At 41.1% G+C, this 21,524-nt stretch overlaps 1 protein-coding gene across 4 annotated transcripts in view; it reads left to right on the top strand.

The window, feature by feature from the left end:
• The window catches only part of GLCE (glucuronic acid epimerase), a 416,991-nt gene that overhangs the window by 342,419 nt on the left and 53,048 nt on the right, over nucleotides 1-21,524 (top strand). For all 4 annotated transcript variants that reach the window (XM_053718496.1, XM_053718497.1, XM_053718494.1 and 1 more), the window contains one exon: nucleotides 7,692-7,934. In XM_053718496.1, coding sequence (XP_053574471.1) covers nucleotides 7,692-7,934 — 243 coding nt within the window. The remainder of the gene's footprint in view (nucleotides 1-7,691; nucleotides 7,935-21,524) is intronic.

The raw sequence follows: 21,524 nt of genomic DNA, 5'->3' as shown, positions 1-21,524 counted from the left end.
GGTACACCTGCCTGCTCAATTATGTTCCACATGCTCCAATGTTTGATACCACTGAGCCGTCCACCTCTGAAGAGTGTCTGTCTCATGAGGTGCGCACCCTACAATCATCTCCTAATACACATGCAGCTTCCCGTAGCACTCCTAATCCTCCATCTGGAGGGGCCCTTTTACCGCCAGACTTTACTGAGCAGTTACAAATGGCAGTGTTTGCGGCCTTTAGTTTTTTACCTCGCCCTGCTAAGTGAAAGGTTAAATATTGCTATCCTTCCAAGGAGTCATTTACTAGCTTATTGGATTTATCTGATACAGGATTATCCGATGATGAAGCCCCCTCAGATACTTCAGAGGGTGCTCTTTCTGGGTCGGAATCTGCTGCCTCCAGCTGCAGAGGAACCAGACTTTAGATTTAGGATTGAGCATTTACGCTTTCTGTTGAAGTTTTGGCTACCTTAGAGGTTCTAGAGCCCAAATTGCCTAAAGAACCTTTGATTCCTAAATTAGATAAGGTCTACGAGGACAGGGTTCTACCTCAAACTTTCCCGGTTCCCGTAAAGATGGCGAACATTATTAAGAATGAATGAGAAAGAATTGGTTCTTCATTTTCGCCTTCTCCCTTTAAAAAATTGTTCCCGGACTCTCAATTGGAGTTGTGGGGCTCCATCCCTAAAGTGGATGGCGCTAACTCCACACTTGCTAAAAGCACTACTATTCCGCTTAAGGATGGTTCATCTTTTAAAGAGCCCATGGAAAAGAAATTAGGCTACCTACTGGTGCGACTCCTTGTCTGAGTTGATCGAAGTGGATGGTTCCCTCGATGTGATCCAGGAAAGAATTAAGGCCTTAAGGGTAGCTAACTCTTTTATTTGTGATGCAAATTATTCACCTGAATGCCAAGGCTTCAGGTTTTTCTGTTCAAGCCTGCAGGGCACTCTGGCTGAAGTCCTGGTCTGCAGACATGACTTCGAAGTCAAGACTTCTTTCCCTCCCATTTAAGGGAAATATTCTATTTGGTCCAGGCCTGGACTCTATTATCTCCACGGTTACTGGAGGCAAAGGTGCCTTTTTACTGCAGGATAAGAAGAACAAACCTAAAGGACAAGGTCCTAATTTTCGTTCCTTTCAGTCTAAAAAATATCAAAGTCAACAGCCCTCCGCAAATCCTGAGCAAACCTTTTTGTGGTCCCAAAGAAGGAGGGAACTTTCCACCCGATTCTGGACCTAAAGTGCGTAAACAAATTCCTGTATTTCCCCTCATTCAAGATGGAGACAATAAGGTCCATCCTTCCCTTAGTTCCTTTTGCCAGATTCCATCTAAGACCACTTCAGCTGTGCATACTGAGACAGTGGAACGGCGTTCATTCGGATCTGTCTCAACAGATTTCTCTGGACAGCTGGTTGAGAGAATCACTCTCCTGGTGACTCTGTCCAGATCGCCTGTCCCAAGGGACATACATCTTGAGACCATCCTGGGAGATTGTGACTACGGACGCAAGTCTCTCAGGATGGGGAGCTGCACAGGGCCTATGCACTCGAGAGGAATCCCTCCTCCCGATCAACATTTTGAAACTTTGAGCAATCTTCAATGCTCTGAAGGCTTGGCCTCTGCTGTGTTTGTCCCAGTTTATCAGATTCCAATCAGACAACATAACTTCAGTGGCGTTACATTAACCATCAGGGGGGAACGAGGAGCTCCCTAGCAATGAGGGAAGTATCTTGAATTCTGGAGTGGGCGGAGGCCCACAACTGCTCGCTGTCAGCGATCCACATTCCAGGTGTGGACAACTGGGAAGCGGATTTCCTCAGCAGACAATCCTTTCATCCTGGGAAATGGTGTCTCCATCCCGACGTTTTTGCAGAGATTTGCAACAGATGAGGGACACTGGAGATAGATCCCATGGTGTCCTGGCTCAATTCCAAGTTGCCCAGATATGGTTTGCTGTCCAGGGATCCTCTGGCGGAGCTAACAGATGCATTAACAGTGCCTTGGATCTAACGCTCCACATTGGAGAATCTTGTTCTTAAATTTTTGTAACAGGCTCCGTGTGAGCCTATGCATTTGGTTGACATTAAGTTGTTGTCCTGGAAGGTTCTTTTTCTTTTGGCTATTGCGTCGGCATGCAGAGTTTCTGAAATGGCTGCCTTGCAATGTGAGCCTCCTTATCTGGTGTTCCACACTGATGAGGCTGTTTTACGTACCCGCTTGGGTTTTCTTCCTAAGGTGGTGTCTGATCGTAACATCAATCAGGAGATTGTGGTTCGAAGGAACGATTACTTCATAATCTGGATATGGTTAGAGCTTTGAAGTTTTATCTTCAAGCTACTAAGGATTTTAGACAAACTTCTTCCTCGTTTGTTATCTACTCTGGGAAGCGTAAGGGTCTGAAGGCCTCTTCTACTTCCTTATCTTTTTGGTTGTGGAGTGTTATACGCTTAGTTTATGAGTCAGCAGGACTTTGACCTCCTCAGAGGATTACGGCTCATTCCACTAGAGCGGTGGCTTCCTCTTGGGCCTTTAAGAACGAGGCCTCTATGGATCAGATTTGTAAGGTGACTACCTGGTCCTCCTTACATACTTTTTCAAAGTTCTACAAATTTGACGTTTTTGCTTCGGCTGAAGCAGCTTTTGGGAGAAAAGTTTTGCAGGCTGTGGTGCCCTCAGATTAGGGTCCACATTTCTTTTACCTCTCCCGTTATCATTCAGTGTCCTCTAGAACTTGGGTATAGTTTTCCCAATAGTAAGGAATGATGCTGTGGACTCTCCTCATATTAATGAAAACGTAAATTATGCTTACCTGAAAATTTCATTTCCTTCTGTATGAGGAGAGTCCATAGCCCCGTCCGTATACTCTGATGGGCGGACCAAATTTGGCAGAATGACTGGGATATGAGGGAAGTAGGGTGGGGGGGGGAGTATTTAAGCCTTTGGCTGGGGTGTCTTTGCCTCCTCCTGGTGGCCAGGTTCAGTATTTCCTAACAGTAAGGAATGATGCCGTGGACTCTCCTCATACAGAAGGAAATGAAATTATCAGGTAAGCATAATTTGTTTTTTGCAGGAAGATTGAGGTAACTGTGTTTAATATTATAGAACTAACAAAATAAATGTTTCTAATTCCACTGGATATACTCACTGGCTGATAAGGACAACTCCTGCAAGTCTACTGATAAAAAGGGACTTGCTTTAATTAGTTCTGCTGCACAGCCAGGTTTATAGCCCATCAAATTAAACTTAAAGGGACATAAAACAAGTTGAAATAGTAAAAATATAATAATACGTACTTTATTTACTGTACCTGCAAATGTATACTGCAGTACCTCGCCATTAACCCTTTCTTTTAAATTTCCAAATTGTACAGCTCTAAACACCCTTACACAATTCATTTTATGGCTGTATCTATATCTACCTTTGCTTTTGGGAGAATGCAGAAGTTGACACTCATTATCTGCTGGAGCATGCATAGAAGCAAATAAGCTGCTGTGAAATACCATGCCTGTGTTTCTCTTGTTAAGTGTGTTCAGTCCACGGGTCATCCATTACTTATGGGATATATTCTCCTTCCCAACAGGAAGTTGCAAGAGGATCACCCAAGCAGAGCTGCTATATAGCTCCTCCCCTCACATGTCATATCCAGTCATTCTCTTGCAACCCTCAACAAAAAAAGGAGGTCGCGAGAGGAGTTGGAGTTTTTACTTAATTATTCTTCAATCAAAAGTTTGTTATTTTAAATGGCACCGGAGTGTGCTGTTTTTTCTATCTCAGGCAGTATTTGGAAGAAGAAACTGCCTGCGTTTTCTATGATCTTAGCTGGCGTAACTAAGATCCACTGGCTGTTCTCGACATTCTGAGGAGTGGGGTAACTTCAGAAAATGGGAATAGCATGCGGGGTCTCCCGCAAATGAGGTATGTGCAGTACAATATTTTCTGGGAATGGAATTGACTAAGAAAACACTGCTGTTACCCGTATGATGTAAGTACAGCCTTAAATGCAGTAGTAGTGACTGGTATCATGCTGATAAATGTATGCACAGTAGAGTTATTTTCTAGGGACTAGAATTTGACTGAAAAAATACTGTTAATACTGATATAATGTGTGAGCCTTAACTGCAGTAGAAGCGACTGGTAGCAGGCTTAGTAATAACTTTACACAGCATCTGAAATGTTGTTTTTTAAAACGTTTACTGGCATGTTAATCGTTTTGTGAGGTACTTTGGTGATAAATCTTTTTGGGCATGATTTTTTTCCACATGGCTAACGTATATTTCTGCATAGAAACCGTTATATCAGGTCTCCCACTGTTGTAATAGGAGTGGGAGGGACCTTTTTTTAGCGCCTTGTTGCGCAGTTAAAATTCTAGCACAGTCTTCCTGCTTCTTCCTCTTTGATCCAGGACGTCTCTAGAGAGCTCAGGGATCTTCAAAATTCGTTTTTGAGGGAGGTAATCGGTCACAGCAGACCTGTGACAGTGTGTTTGACTGTGATAAAAGCGTTAAATCTTAATTTGATATCCGTTTTTGGGTACTGAGGGGTTAATCATCCTTTTGCTAATGGGTGCAATCCTCTGCTAATTAATACATTTAAAGAATTGTTGACTATAACTAAATTAGTTCTTTGTTATTCAACTGTGTTTTTAAAAAAAAAAAAAAGCGCTGCAGCGTTTTTTATATTGTTTGTAAACTTATTGAAAGTAATTTCCAAGCTTGCTAGCTTCATTGCTAGTCTGTTTAAACATGTCTGATACAGAGGAATCTGCTTGTTCATTATGTTTAAAAGCCGATGTGGAGCCCAATAGAAAAATTTACCACAAGATATGGCGAAAATATTTATATTGGTGTGAATCCAAGAGTTACTCATGGAGTAAGGTTAGGATTCCTAGGATATTGTCTTTTCTACAAGAGGGTTTAGAAAAGGGCTTATCCGCTAGTTCGCTAAAGGGAGAGATTTCTGCTCTGTCTATTCTTTTACACAAGCGTCTGGCAGAGAATCCAGACGTCCAGGTTTTTTGTCAGGCTTTGGCTAGGATTAAGCCTGTGTTTAAAACTGTTGCTCCTCCGTGGAGCTTAAACTTGGTTCTTAAAGTTCTTCAGGGTGTTCCGTTTGAACCCCTTCATTCCATTGATATTAAGCTTTTATCTTGGAAAGTTCTGTTTTTGATGGCTATTTCCTCGGCTCGAAGAGTCTCTGAGTTATCTGCCTTACATTGTGATTCTCCTTATCTGATCTTTCATTCAGACAAGGTAGTCCTGCGTACTAAACCTGGGTTTTTACCTAAGATGGTATCTAACAGGAATATCAATCAAGAGATTGTTGTTCCATCGTTATGTCCTAATCCTTCTTCAAAGAAGGAACGTCTTTTGCATAATCTAGACGTAGTCCGTGCCCTGAAGTTCTATTTACAGGCAACTAAAGATTTTCGTCAAACTTCTTCCCTGTTTGTCGTTTACTCTGGACAGAGGAGAGGTCAAAAGGCTTCGGCTACCTCTCTCTCTTTTTGGCTTCGTAGCATAATACGCTTAGCCTATGAGACTGCTGGACAGCAGCCTCCTGAAAAAATTACAGCTCATTCCACTAGAGCTGTGGCTTCCACCTGGGCCTTTAAGAATGAGGCCTCTGTTGAACAGATTTGCAAGGCTGCAACTTGGTCTTCACTTCATACTTTTTCCAAATTTTATAAATTTGACACTTTTGCTTCTTCGGAGGCTGTTTTTGGGGGAAAGGTTCTACAGGCAGTGGTTCCTTCTGTTTAATGTTCCTGCCTTGTCCCTCCCATCATCCGTGTACTTTAGCTTTGGTATTGGTATCCCATAAGTAATGGATGACCCGTGGACTGAACACACTTAACAAGAGAAAACATAATTTATGCTTACCTGATAAATTTATTTCTCTTGTAGTGTAGTCAGTCCACGGCCCGCCCTGTCTTTTTGAGGCAGGTTCTAAATTTTAAATTATAACTCCAGTCACCACTGCACCCTATAGTTTCTCCTTTCTCGTCTTGTTTCGCTCGAATGACTGGATATGACATGTGAGGGGAGGAGCTATATAGCAGCTCTGCTTGGGTGATCCTCTTGCAACTTCCTGTTGGGAAGGAGAATATATCCCATAAGTAATGGATGACCCGTGGACTGAACACACTACAAGAGAAATAAATTTATCAGGTAAGCATAAATTATGTTTTCTGTAGCTAAACACTGATAAGGGGGTGGATCAGACTACTCCAGACAGCATAGCTATATAACTAATTTTGCTTATTTTTGAAAAATATTTTAAAATACCAGCAATTAAAAAAAATAATAATAATTTTAATGCAAACTATTTTTACTTAATTAACCCTTTTTAGGATATGAACAGATCTCAACCTGTTTTATGGCACTTTAAAGGACCGTTAAACGACAGCAGAGATGCATAGTCATTAAAAGCATAATAAAAGTACTTTGGCTTTCAAATGAGTAGTAATTTTCAAATGTCAGTTACATTTTCCTTCCTAGTGCATCATGCGATCACTATCACCCAATCACAAAATGTATATACGTGTATCCTGTGAATTTTGCGCATGCTCAGTAGGAGCTGGTACCTCAGAAAGTGTGCATATAAAAAGATTTGCACATTTAGATTATGGAATTGGATAATGGAAGTAAAATAGAAAGTTGTTTAAAATGGTGTGCTCTATCTGAATTATGAAATGACTTGACTGTCCCTTTAAGGAAATCAGTAGCAGTTTGTATACTGAAACCACTGGAACTTTGTTTAGGATACAGTAGCTCTCCGTCTATAGATACTGTCACATTAACATAGTACCAAATTGGTATTGTTGGCCACTAGAGTAGGTAAAGACTCAAAGATGTCTGAGGGGTTAGGCACCGTTTTCATATATCCCCCTCCCTTTTCTGTTTGGCTAAGTTTATTTTCTTCTTATTTGGAGTAAAGTAAGATACAGCAAATAGGATTATTTTGTGATGAACTTTGCTGGGATCCGCACCTGTGATTTTGCTAGCTATTTATCAGTATGTATAAATCTGTTCAAAGCCAGATAGCTTTTAAAAGTAAGAATGCAAGTTAAATATATTTACTGAGTAATTTTGTTATATGTTCTCTGCATTCACATAAACACTGGAAGATCATTATGGTATCCTAACTTTGAATTACTTAAAGGGATATAAAAAACGTGGGTTATACTTAATAGAAATAATTGCAATATTTATTATTCATCATTTTTAAAGAATTTTACCTTTTTTATTTATCTTTTTTTTTTTTACTTATTGATCCAGTGTTCATTACTGTCTCTGTCACAGCCCTACAAGGGGGCAAGGTTCTCTACATGAAGGCTTATCTAGCTTGATATAATTCTTCTAGAGTAACTTGTGCTGGCTTAGTATTTAGTGAATGCAAGAGAAACAGTAAGTCTGCTGTGCCCATGCTCAGAAGAGGTAGAATGTAACTTAAGTTCAGAACATGTCGGCTCCCTCATTCCTACTTGCTCATTTTGCTAGAAAATAAGTAGGTTATTTGGTGTTTTTAACACAATCTGTTTCTTTTTTTTACGTTTACTTTGATTTAACATGTATGTTTACTAAAGGAGCACTGTTTTATATCCCTTTAAATAGCTTAAAGATGTCCCTGTAAATGTTTGACTTTTGATTTCTGATTATCCTTTTTGAGAATGTCTACAATATATTTTTTCTTCTGTTCTTTTCAACAGGTGTTCCATTATCCACCCAGTGGGGACCACAAGGGTATTTTTACCCCATCCAGATTGCCCAATATGGTTTGAGCCATTACAGCAAGAATCTTACAGAGAAGCCTCCCCATGTGGAAGTATATGAAAGAGCAGATGAGAAAAGCAGTGGGACAGCAAGTGCCTGGAGTGTTCCCAAGGGGGCCTCTGTGACTACAGTGTATGACAAAACCAGAGCAAGCCATGTGAAACATTTTGTTGTTCCAGGTTAGTATTTGGGATCAGTGACCAAGGCAGTCAAAATATGAGGGTCTTGCAGTGACCTGAATTGTAAGATGTGACCAGAATGACAGACCGTTGCACAATAACACTGTTACAAAATTAGATAATGTCCCAGATCTGAAATTGACTAAAATCGGAAAGCATCCTCCGAAAGATAATCTGCAAGTGATTTGCTAAAACTTTACAGTAAGTATGGCTACAGACCCAAAGCACACGTACCAGCAGTTTAGGTTGTGGCAGATGCATACACTGTATTCGAACATGAGCCTCAATACACATTTAATGTCTGAAATATTTTCCCACTGTATTATTTGTGTACAATTTTTACTATCCTTTCTTTTCGCTTAGAGATGTACTTGTCACTTTCCTTTCTTTCTGAACAGATTACAGACAGAGCATCTAGATTTGTTTATCAATTTATCACCAGATGGGTTATAATAGCGGTAGTTTGTCTTCCAGTTTTTTCCATTGGGTTTTTTTCTATTGGGATAAGTGACATAATTGACTCTCAAATGATTGATTTGTTATTCCACATGGAAATTGATTATTGGATTTACAGTAAGTTATGGGCTTGTTAAAGAGGTTGCAGAGGTAAGTAACGTTACACAGGTGCTTACATAGAAAAGGGTAACCATTAACCTTAATAGCAGAAATGGACAAAATATAAAAGGAAAAAAAAACATAAATAAGGTAAGCTAGAATTTTATTTTAGGGTTTGGCAATTTAGGATTCATAAAATTATATAAAAAATAGTTTTGTTGAACATTTTGTAAGTTAGTGCTCCTGTAGTTTTTCCTTTCCTAACCTAGATCACACGTCCCCAAAAAACGAATAAATCCTTTTATATCACACTCTTTACTCGTTTACATGCTCTAGTACTGGGCTTGATGAACTTATCCAAAAACTAGGAGTCAGTAATACACATTTTGATGCTAGCAGTAATGAACCCTACCATAAATATTACTAATTAAGCCCTTGCTCTATCGCAAATTGTGGGCCAGATTACGAGTGCCGCATTAACAGTTATTCGCAAGCAAAAATGGGTTTATCATGGCTGTGTGCACGCTTTGGTTTTTCCGCTCATATTACAAGTTGAAAGTAAATGAGGTTGCTTGAGTGTAATCTCGATTTACACTAGAATGATTACAGCATCCTCAGAGCTCTGGTTAACCGTTTTGTGAAACAAGTGTCACAAAACACATCAAAAATACATTGCAAGTGTAGTTATACTCATAATAACCCCAACCTAAATAATTATTAAAATAAAAAAAATGCACACAAAAGTTTTATAAAGGTTTAAAGATATGACGCCTCAGGTGTTGTCATTGAGATACATGCATATACATGTCTAAAGATGTATATATGTGTGTGTGTATGTATCTATATATATATATATATATATATATATATATATATATATATATATATCACACATATAAACACCTAAATACATATGTGCACTACACATATATATTAGGCATATATATGTGCATTGGAGCCCTTTGCAGTTAAGTAGATAAAAACATATTTATGAAATATTCATATTTAATAAAGTGTTACTGTGTATTTACTATAAATATGTCACATTCCAATGTTCTTCACATTTTGGAATATGCTGTCTGTATTTGTAAATATAAATAAAAACAGATATTCCTATAGCTGTATATATCTAAACATATATATAATGCGTGTATGTGTGTGTATAAATATATAGGTATAAATACATCAGATATATGTAGAAATATGTATTTATGAACAAGTACAACATATTCTTATATGTGAAGAACATTGTATTGTGAAATATTCATATTTTCAGGTTGGTTTAGCACACTTGAGAATATGGGATAGTGTTTGCGCTCGAGTAGGATGATAGTTTTACTTTCTTTCCTAAGGCATGGATAGTCCACAACGTCATTCCAATTACTAATGAGATATTCAACTCCTGGCCAGCAGGAGGAGGCAAAGAGCACCCCAGCAAAGCTTTTAAGTGTAACTTCTCTTACCCATAATCCCCAGTCATTCTCTTTGCCTCTGTCAATGGAGGATGCGCAAAGTTGGTGTCTGAAGATATTAAATTCTTTTATGGGTACTTTTTCCTGCAAGCAAGGATTGGGGTCTAGCTGTGTCCACGTCAATCTCTTTAGTAAGAGTAGTGGTAGCTTTTAGCAGTTAAAAGGCAGCAAGTAGTCTTTGCTTTACTTTTAACACTTTGCTACCCCTTTGCAGAAAGCCAGAGTTGGTTTCTCTGTTCATTCTTTTCCTTCAGGTCCATGACAGGGAGTGGAGTACCTGTCACACCTAAGTATCGGTTATCTGTCCTGCAGGATCTAAAGTAAGTGCCTTTGCCATCTAGGTACTGAAGGACAACAGCACTTAAGAGGTTAATCCCCATATGGATCAATTTTGGGGCAAAGCTATCCTTTTTAGTTAAGGTTACATCTTATGGACAGATTTATTTACATCAGGTACTAAAAATAAAGGTTTACAGTAAGAGACTTAAGGAATAGTTTACTTGGCTGAGAGGTTAAAGGGTTTTCTTTTATTGTTGGAACATAGGCATGTAATAGGCATTATATTTGATACTTAATTACGTTACAGGCATGTTTGGAGATATCAGTTCAAAGAGACTATAATAACAGTTTTACTTTGAGACGTTTTTACTATTTTTACACACTTTTTAGTGGCGCAGTTCTTTTTTGATCCGCTCACGTGACTTCCGCACTTCCGCTGTATCGGAGCGGAGCTTAGTGAACCTGTAATGCGTAGGAGGTGTCTCGCATTGAGGATCAGTGTCGGCTTTCAGACTTTACATTTTCTCATCAAGCAGATCGTTTTGTCAAGAGGAGAGGATTTGGCTTCCTCTTGCTAGTGGGGTGTTTATCCTGTCCGGTAGGAGCCTCAGGCAATCTGAGGTTGGTTATTAGGGTTTCATTTTATTTTCATATCTGTATGCTAATGATAAAATCTCTAATAAAATTTGAAAATTATTTTATTTCTTTCCTAAGATATGGTGAATCCACGGAATCATCAATTACTAGTTGGAATATCTCTCCTGACCAGCAGGCGGTGGCAAAGAGCACCACAGCAAAAACTGTTAAATACCACTGCCCTTACCCACAATTCCTAGTCTTTCTCTTTGCCTGTAGTAGTTGCAAGGAGGTGGTAAAGTTGGATGTCTGTAAGATTCTACTATCAAGAGTTTATTTTCAAAGCAGGACAAGATGTTCTGATCTTTGCTAAGGGTTTAGCCGTAGTCCATTTCAGTCTCTTCAGTAGAGCATTGGTGGCTTTTAGGCATTTGGGAACTTGGGGGGTATAATCCCCTCTGTGTCTCCCAATTGATTTATTGCTGCCCTTGTCAGAAAGCCTGTTTAAGTTTCCACAGTCTTTTCATTTTTCACAGGTCCATAGGAGGAGGGTGCCTCTTAAACTTTGTGAGCTGCCTGCTGCAGGGCAGTTACTTTTATGGTAAGTGCTATATTATATTATATTATTTTCTTGTATTGGCACTTAAATGGTTAATTTTCTGATGAGGGGTTATATTACAGGGCATTGACGAGGTTCTGGCTCATGATTTTTTTTATTACTTTGTATGCGATTTTCAGTTTAATGTTTTTTTTGGGGGGGGGGTTTTGCAACATTTTTTCCACTGGGTAAGGTTATGAGTGTCCAGGTGTGTTGTGATATTTTGGTGGGCGGAGCCTGCTGAGGAGGTAGTTTTGGCGCACTGTTTCTTTGCTGCAGAGTAGTTTCAGTCTGGAGTGTTCCTATTTTTTCTCCGTTTGATCAGCAGGTTCAGGTAGGCACTAGAGGTCTCCATGTTTATTTTACTTTACTTTTATAAAGTTTTTAAGTTTGTTGCTATAAATGTCTGTGTTAATGTTACTTTTTTAAAGGGATAGTAACTTTTTTTAGGCTTTTTCTCTTTTGTATAAATTTATTATTTAAATTTATTTTTTGTGTTTTGAAGTGGCCCTGCAAATTGTTATTTGTACTCTGTTGGGGGCTAATGTGGAACCTCCTATTTTTTTTTTGTTCCTCATGTATTGAGGGAACATTGCATTACGAAGAAACTTTTTGAATCTGAGATTTTTTTTCTAGGAAAGATGCTGTTCAAGTGCAGCCTTGTTCTCAGGCATCCCTACCCTTGTCTGCCCGCATGTTATACCCTCTCATGTTCCAGCTGTAGTTTTCTTTGCAGGATATGGCTTCTCATATATCTTCTGCAGATTCTGAAGCGTTATCGGCTTTCCCTATGTTGCAGGGGAAGCGTAAGAGGAAATTTAAAAATTTGGAGACCCCTGTTTCAGGAGTTGCTTTTTTCTAATGTCTCTTCTCAGAAGTCTGAGGAAGAGGATTCTTCTTTATTGTCTGAGGGTGAGATCTGACTCTATCAGTATATTTCCTCCTTCTGATGCTGAAGTTGTCATTCAGGTTCAAATTAGAGCACCTCCGTTTGTTACTTTAGGAGGTTTTGTCTACTTTGGATGATTCCGATTCTATGGTTGTAATGACATCTAGCAAGCTTATTATTTATTTTGATGTTCCTTCCGCAGTGGAGGTATTCCTTGTCCCTGATCGTGCTTCAGAGATTGTTGCACGGGAGCAAGAGAAGCCTGGAATTCCTTTTTCCCCTTCTCCAATTTAAAAAAAAAAAAAAGAAAGAAAAGAAAAGAAAAATTGTTTTCTATTTCTTAAAGAGTCTTGGTAGACAGTGCCTAAGGTTGGGGCTGCTATTTCTACTTTAGCTAAGAGAACTACTATTCCCATTAAGCATAGTTGTTTTCAGGATCATATGGATAAGAAGCTTGAAGCTTTTCTTAAGAGGATGTATGTTCATCAGGGGTTGCAATGGCAACCTGTGGTGTGTATTGCTACTGTTACTAGCGCAGCAGCTTATTGGTTTGATGCGTTGTCTGATTCTATTCGGTCAGACTACACTCTTGAGGAGATTCAGGATAGGATTAAGGCTCTTAAATTGGCTAATTCCTTTATTTCTGATGCTTCTCTTCAATTTATCAAATTGGCAAAGATTTCTAGCTTTGCTGTTTTAGCTCGCAGAGTTTTATGGTTAAATTCCTGGTCTGCGGATGTTTCTTCTAAACTAAGCTTTTGTCTTTTCCGTACAAGGGTAAGACCTTGTTTGGACCAGGTCTGGCTGAGATTATTTCTGATATTACGGGATGTAAGGGTCATTTTCTTCCTCAGGATAAAAAAGACATATACAAAAGCGTCAAAGTAATTTTTCGTTCCTTTCAGAACTTCTCATCTATACCTTCCTCTTCCAAGCAGGAGCATTCTAAGTCTTCCTGGAAGTCCAATCATTCCTGGAATAAGGGGAAGCAATTTATAAAGCCTGTTACTGACTCAGTCAGCTTGAAGGGTCTGCCCCCGATCCGGGAGCGGATCTTGTGGGGGGAAGATTTTCTTTTTTGCTCAGGCTTGGGTTCGGGATGTTCCGGATCCCTGAGTGGTGAACATCGTACCCCAGGGTAGCTCAGTATATGGAGGTTATTGATCTTATGGTGTCAGTTATAAACATCATTCCGTTTGCTTGGTTCCATCTCAGGCCTCTGTAGTTGTGCATGCTCAGACAATGGAAAGGGGATTATGTGAATGTCTCCACGTATTGTTTTTGATCAGGAGATAAGAAACTCTCTTCTGTGGTGGTTGTCCCAGGATCTTCTCTGGGAACCTGCTTCCGCAGACCTACCTGGGTGATTGTGACCATGGATGCCAGTCTTGGGATGGGAGCTGTCTGGGGTTCATTAAGGGCTCGGGGTCTTTGGACTCGGGAGGAGTCGGTTCTTCCTATAAATATTCTAGAGCTGAGGGCAATCTTCAATGCTCTTCTGGCCTGGCCTCAGTTAGCGTCAGTCCAGTTTATCAGATTTCTGTCGGACAACATAATGTCCGTAGCTTACATCAATCATCGGGGGGGTCTCAGAGTTCCTTGGCCATGACAGAGTTAGCCTGGATTATTCAGTGGGCAGAGTCCCACAATTGTTGTCTGTCTGCGATCCACATTCCAGGGGTGGACAATTGGGAAGCGGATTTTCTAAGCAGACAGAGTTTTCATCCGAAGGAGTGGGTACTCCTTCTGGAGGTATTTTCTAACTTGATTCTCAAGTGGGGGCAGCCGGAGATGGATCTCATGGCATCTCGTCAGAATGCCAAGCTTCTAAGGTATGGGTCACAGTCTCGAGATCCTCAGGTTGTACTGTTAGATGCTCTGGCCGTTCCTTGAAACTTCAGTCTAGCGTATGTTTTTCCTCCGTTCGCTCTCCTTCCACGGGTCATTGCTCGAATCAGACAGCAGAGGGCGTTGGCGATTCTCATTGTCCCGGCATACCCCACAGAATCTGGAATGCAGATCTGGTGGTCATCTCTTCCACCTTGGAGTCTTCCAATACGGAAGGGCCTTCTACTTCAGGGGCCCTTCGTTCATCCAAATCTTGTTTCTCTGAAGCTGACTGCTTGGAGATTGAACGCTTGATATTATCTAAGCATGGTTTTCTCTTGTAAGGTGTATCCAGTCCACGGGTTCATCCATTACTTATGGGATATTCTCCTTCCCAACAGGAAGTTGCAAAGAGGACACCCACAGCAGAGCTGTCTATATAGCTCCTCCTCTAACCCCCACCTCCAGTCATTCTCTTTGCAACTCTCGACAAGATAGGAAGTATAAAGAGATATGTGGTGTCTTAGTGTAGTTTTACCTTCAATCAAGAGTTTATTTTTAAACGGTACCGGCGTTGTACTGTTTTACTCTCAGGCAGAAATTGGAAGAAGAGTTCTGCCTGGAGGTTGATGATCTTAGCGGTTTGTAACTAAGGTCCATTGCTGTTCTCACACATAACTGAAGAGTATGGGAAAACTTCAGTTGGGGGAACGGTCTGCAGATTACCTACTTTGAGGTATGTTCAGTATTTTTATTTCTAGAGAGATAAGTTCTAGAAAATGCTGACAGAGCCTTGTGTATTTGAGGTAAGCTAGATGCAGTGATTTTGCAACAACTGGGATCATGCTTACAAAACAGGGTAATACTCATGTTAATACTCATATTACTTAGTGACAAAACGTTTAGATGTTTCATAAATAGAACTTTTTTTCTCTGAGGGTGATAAGTCTTTAGTTGGGGCCTAGTTTTCCACATGGCTAGTCAGATACTCCTATGAGTATTTCATTAAGGCCCCTCTGACATCGAGTACATGGTGGGAGGGGCCTATTTTCACGCTTTAGATGCGCAGTTTCTTCCAGACTGAGACATCCAGCTTCCGTAGAGAGGTCTTCTTGCATCTGAGGACCACTATAGAGGGCTTATTTCTTTCCTATTCGTATTTGAGGGCAGGTAGGAGCCACAGCAGAGCTGTGGCAAGGTGCTTAACTGTCTTTTACCGTTTTTTAAATCCGGTTTGGGGGCTAAGGGGTTAATCATCCATTTGCAAGTGGGTGCGATGTTGCTTTAGTCCCTTATACACACTGTAAAAATTTCGAAGAGTTTACTACTTTTTAACACTGTTTTGCAGTTTATGTGATAGTTTTTTTTCTCTTAAAGGCACAGTACCGTTTTTGTTTAATTGCTGTTTCACATTTATTAAAGTGTTTTCCAAGCTTGCTTGTCTCATTATTAGTCTGTTAAACATGTCTGACATAGAGGAAACTCCTTGTTCAATATGTTTAGAAGCCATTGTGGAACCCCCTCTTAGAAAATGTGCCAAATGTACTGAAATTTCTATAAACTATAAGGACCATATTATGGCTCTTAAAGACTTATCACCAGAGGATTCTCAGACTGAAAAAAGGGAGGTTATGCCATCTAGCTCTCCCCATGTGTCAGAACCTATAACTCCCGCTCAAGTGACGCCAAGTACATCTAGCGCGTCTAATTCTTTTACCTTACAGGACATGGCGGCAGTTATGACTAATACCCTTACAGAGGTATTGTCCAAACTGCCAGGGTTACAAGGAAAGCGAGACAGCTCTGGGGCTAGAACAAATACAGAGCTTTCTGACGCTTTAATAACTGTGTCCGATATACCCTCACTAGGCTCCGAAGCCGGTGCAAGGGAGTTTCTATCTGAGGGTGACATTTCAGATTCAGGGAAGGCTTTACTTCAGTCCGATTCTGAAATGACAGCGTTTAAATTTAAGCTCGAACACCTCCGCTTATTGCTCAGGGAGGTTTTAGCGACTCTGGGTGACTGTGACCCCATTGTAGTTCCAGAGAAGTTGTGTAAAATGGACAAATACTTTGCAGTGCCTGTTTACACTGATGTTTTTCCAGTCCCTAAGAGGTTTTTGGAAATTATTACTAAGGAATGGGATAGACAAGGTGTGCCGTTCTCTCCCCCTCCTGCTTTTAAAAAGATGTTTTCCATAGATGTCGCCATACAGGACTCGTGGCAGACGGTCCCTAAGGTGGAGGGAGCTGTTTCTACCCTAGCTAAGCGTACAACTATCCCCGTCGAGGACAGTTGTGCTTTCCTAGATCCTATGGATAAAAAATTGGAGGGTCTCCTTAAGAAAATTTTTATACATCAAGGTTTTATTCTCCAGCCTCTTGCATGCATTGCCCCAGTTACTGCTGCAGCTGCTTTTTGGTTCGAGTCTCTTGAGGAGGCTCTACAGGTGGAGACCCCGTTAGATGATATTTTAGACAGGATTAAAGCTCTTAAATTAGCTAATTCCTTTATTTCTGACGCAGTTTTTCATTTAACCAAGCTAACGGCTAAGAATTCAGGTTTTGCCATTCTGGTGCGTAGGGCGCTATGGCTTAAGTCCTGGTCAGCAGACGTTACTTCAAAGTCTAAGCTTCTTAACATCCCCTTCAAAGGACAGACCCTATTCGGGCCTGGCCTGAAGGAAATCATCCCTGATTTTACCGGAGGAAAAGGTCACGCCCTTCCTCAGGATAGGTCCAATAAATTAAGGGCCAAACAGAATAATTTTCGTTCCTTTCTAAACTTCAAGAGTGGCGCAGCTTCAGGTTCCTCTAATGCAAAACAAGAGGGAAATTTCGCCCAGTCCAAATCAGTCTGGAGACCTAACCAGTCTTGGAACAAGGGGAAGCAGGCCAAAAAACCTGCTGCTGCCTCTAAGACAGCATGAAGGAGTAGCCCCCGATCCGGGACCGGATCTAGTCGGGGGCAGACTTTCTCTCTTCGCCCAGGCTTGGGCAAGAGACATCCAGGATCCCTGGGCACTAGAGATTGTTTCCCAGGGATATCTTCTGTAATTCAATGGTTCATCTCCAAAGGGGAGATTTCATCTCTCACAACTATCTGCAAACCAGATAAAGAGAGAGGCATTCTTACGTTGCGTTCAAGACCTACTGGTTATGGGAGTGATCCACCCAGTTCCAAAGGAGGAACGGGGCAGGGTTTCTATTCAAACCTTTTTATAGTTCCCAAAAAAGAGGGAACTTTCAGACCTATCTTGGATCTCAAGATCCTAAACAAATTTCTCAGGGTCCCATCCTTCAAGATGGAGACAATCCGAACCATCCTCCCTATGATCCAGGAGGGTCAATATTTGACTACCGTGGACTTAAAGGATGCTTATCTCCACATTCCGATTCACAGAGATCATCATCAGTTCCTCAGGTTCGCCTTCCTAGACAGGCATTACCAGTTTGTGGCTCTTCCCTTCGGGTTAGCCACGGCACCAAGAATCTTTACGAAGGTTCTAGGGTCCCTTCTGGTGGTTCTAAGGCCGCAGGGCATAGCGGTGGCCCCTTACCTAGACGACATTCTGATCCAGGCGTCGACTTTTCAAATCGCCAAGTCCCATACGGACATTTTTTTGGCGTTTCTGAGGTCTCACGGGTGGAAAGTGAACAAAGAAAAGAGTTCTCTCTCTCCTCTCATAAGAGTTTCCTTCCTAGGAACTCTGATAGATTCAGTAGAAATTACATTTTTTCTGACAGAGGTCAGGATATCAAAGCTTCTAACTTCCTGCCGTGCTCTTCATTCCACTTCTCGGCCGTCAGTGGCTCAGTGGATGGAAATGATCAGCCTAATGGTAGCGGCAATGGACATAGTTCCGTTTGCCCGCCTACATCTCAGACCACTGCAACTTTGCATGCTCAACAAATGGAATGGGGACTACACAGATTTGTCTCCTCTGTTAAATCTGGATCAAGAGACCAGGGATTCTCTTCTCTGGTGGTTATCTTGGGTCAATCTGTCCAGGGGAATGAGTTTCTGCAGGCCAGAGTGGACTATAGTGACGACAGATGCCAGCCTTCTAGGCTGGGGCACAGTCTGGAATTCCCTGAAGGCTCAGGGTTCGTGGACTCAGGAGGAAGCCCTCCTTCCGATAAACATTCTGGAACTAAGAGCGATATTCAATGCTCTTCAGGCTTGGCCTCAACTAGCTGCGGTCAGATTCATCAGATTTCAGTCGGACAATATCACGACTGTAGCCTATATCAACCATCAGGGGGGAACAAGGAGTCCCCTGGCAATGATGGAGGTTTCCAAGATAATTCTATGGGCAGAGGTTCATTCTTGCCATCTCTCAGCTATCCATATCCCAGGAGTAGAGAACTAGGAGGCGGACTTTCTAAGTCGGCAGACCTTTCATCCGGGGGAGTGGGAGCTCCATCCGGAGGTATTTGCCCAGCTGATTCAACTATGGGGCAAACCAGAACTTTTTCTGATGGCGTCTCGTCAGAACGCCAAGCTTCCTTGTTACGGGTCCAGGTCAAGGGATCCCCAGGCAGCGCTGATAGATGCTCTAGCAGTGCCCTGGTCCTTCAGACTGGCTTATGTGTTTCCACCATTTCCTCTCCTCCCTCGTCTGATTGCCAAGATCAAGCAGGAGAGAGCATCTGTGATTTTGATAGCGCCTGCGTGGCCTCGCAGGACTTGGTATGCAGATCTGGTGGACATGTCATCCTCTCCACCATGGACTCTGCCGCTGAGGCAGGACCTTCTACTCCAAGGTCCATTCAAACATCCAAATCTAATTTCTCTGCGTCTGACTGCTTGAAGATTGAATGCTTGATTTTATCAAGATGTGGTTTCGTCACCAGGAAAATCTATCATAAAATATGGTGTAAATATCTTCATTGGTGTGAATCCAAGGGTTACTCATGGAGTAAGGTCAGGATTCCTAGGATATTATCTTTTCTCCAAGAAGGATTGGAAAAGGGATAATCAGCTAGTTCCTTAAAGGGACAGATTTCTGCTCTGTCTATTCTTTTGCACAAGCGTCTGGCAGATGTTCCAGACTTTCAGGCGTTTTGTCAGGCTTTAGTTAGAATTAAGCCTGTATTTAAGCCTGTTGCTCTGCCTTGGAGCCTAAACTTAGTCCTGAAAGTTCTTCAAGGGGTTCCGTTTGAACCTTTGCATTCCATAGATATCAAGCTTTTATCTTGGAAAGTTCTGTTCTTAGTAGCTATCTCTTCGGCTAGAAGAGTTTCAGAGTTATCTGCCTTAAAGTGTGATTCCCCTTATCTGATCTTCCATGCAGATAAGGTAGTTTTGCATACCAAACCTGGGTTTCTTCCTAAGGTAGTATCTAATAAGAATATCAATCAGGAAATTGTTGTTCCGTCTCTGTGTCCTAATCCTTCTTCAAAGAAGGAACGTCTGTTACACAATCTTGATGTGGTTCGTGCTTTAAAGTTTTATTTACAAGCTACTAAGGATTTTCGTCAAACATCTGCATTGTTTGTTGTCTTCTCTGGAAGGAGGAGAGGCCAAAAGGCTTTGGCAACTTCTCTTTCTTTTTGGCTGAGAAGCATAATCCGGTTAGTTTATGAGACTGCTGACCAGCAGCCTCCTGAAAGAATTACAGCTCATTCTACTAGAGCGGTAGCTTCCACATGGGCTTTTAAACATGAGGCCTCTGTTGAACAGATTTGTAAGGCGGCGACTTGGTCTTCGCTTCATACTTTTTCTAAATTTTACAAATTTGATACTTTTGCTTCCTCAGAGGCTATTTTTGGGAGAAAGATCTTACAGGCAGTGGTGCCTTCCGTTTAAGTTCCTGCCTTGTCCCTCCCTTAATCCGTGTCCTAAAGCTTTGGTATTGGTATCCCACAAGTAATGGATGAACCCGTGGACTGGATACACCTTACAAGAGAAAACAAAATTTATGCTTACCTGATAAATTTCTTTCTCTTGTGGTGTATCCAGTCCACGGCCCGCCCTGACACTTTAAGGCAGGTGTTTTTATTTTTAAAAACTACAGTCACCACTGCACCCTATAGTTTCTCCTTTTTCTTACTTGTCTTCGGTCGAATGAATGGAGGTGGGGGTTAGGGGAGGAGCTATATAGACAGCTCTGCTGTGGGTGTCCTCTTTGCAACTTCCTGTTGGGGAGGAGAATATCCCACAAGTAATGGATGAACCCGTGGACTGGATACACCACAAGAGGAAGAAATTTATCAGGTAAGCATAAATTTTGTGTTTCTGAATCGGTTATTGTAGCTATGATTCAGGCTCGTAAGCCTGTGTCTAGAAAGATTTATTATAAGATTTGGCGTATATATTTGTATTGGTGTGATTCCAGAGGTTTTTTCCTAGGATTTTGTCTTTTCTCCAAGAGGGTTTGGAGAAGGGTTTATCTGCTAGTACCTTGAGGGGTCAAATTTCTGCTTTATCTATTTTGTTGCATAAATGTCTGGCAGATATGCCAGATGTTAAGTCATTTTGCAAGGTTCTGGTTAGAGTCAGGCCTAGGTTTAAATTTGCTACTCCTCCGTGGAGTCTCTATTTGGTTCTTAGAGTTCTTCAACATGCTCCTTTTGAACCTATGCATTCTTTGGATATTAAGTGTTTATCCTGGAAAGTTTTGTTTTTGGTTGCTATTTCTTCTGCTCGAAGAGTTTCGGAGCTTTCAGCTTTGCAGTATGAATCTCTTTTCCTTATTTTTCATTCTGATAATGTAGTTCTGCATACTGCCTTAGTTTTTCTTCCTTAAGGTGGTTTCAGATGGGAATACTAATCAAGAGATTGTTGTTCCTTCCTTGTGTCCTGATCCTTTTTCTCATAAGGAACGTTTGTTGCACAATCTAGATGTGGTATGTGCTTTAAAGTTTTATTAACAAAGTCAATGCAGTACAGCACAGTGGTAATGGGTGGTGCAAGCTGTAGGGGTACCACACAAATCCCCAACAATATAGCACAGTCCAAAAGAAACAGCAGCAGTCACCACTTCTGCAAAAACTTCCATCTTTATTGAGACTTCAAAGAAAAAGACATTGTTTCGGACCTCTAGTCCTTAGTCATGTCAGTTGACATGACTAAGGACTAGAGGTCAGAAACGTTGTCTCTTTCTTTGAAGTCTCAATAAAGATGGAAGTTTTTGCATAAGTGGTGAGTGCTGCTGTTTCTTTTGGACTGTGCTTTAAAGTTTTATTTACAGGCAACTAAGGATTTTCGTCAGTCTTTTTCCTTATTTGTTGTTTATTCTGGGAAGAAAGCTAGGGCTTCTTCTTTTTCTTTTTTGTTGAGGAGTAATTTTCGCTTGGCTTATGAGACTGCTGGACGGCAGCCTCCTGAGAAAATCACGGCTCTTTCTACCAGTGCTGTTTCTTCTTCTTGGGCTTTTAATAATGGAGCT

The sequence above is a fragment of the Bombina bombina genome, chromosome 6, assembly GCF_027579735.1.
Source record: "Bombina bombina isolate aBomBom1 chromosome 6, aBomBom1.pri, whole genome shotgun sequence".
Taxonomy (NCBI): domain Eukaryota; kingdom Metazoa; phylum Chordata; class Amphibia; order Anura; family Bombinatoridae; genus Bombina; species Bombina bombina.
The sequence above is the reverse complement of the archived record's forward strand: the minus strand, read 5'-3'. Positions and strand labels throughout refer to the sequence as shown.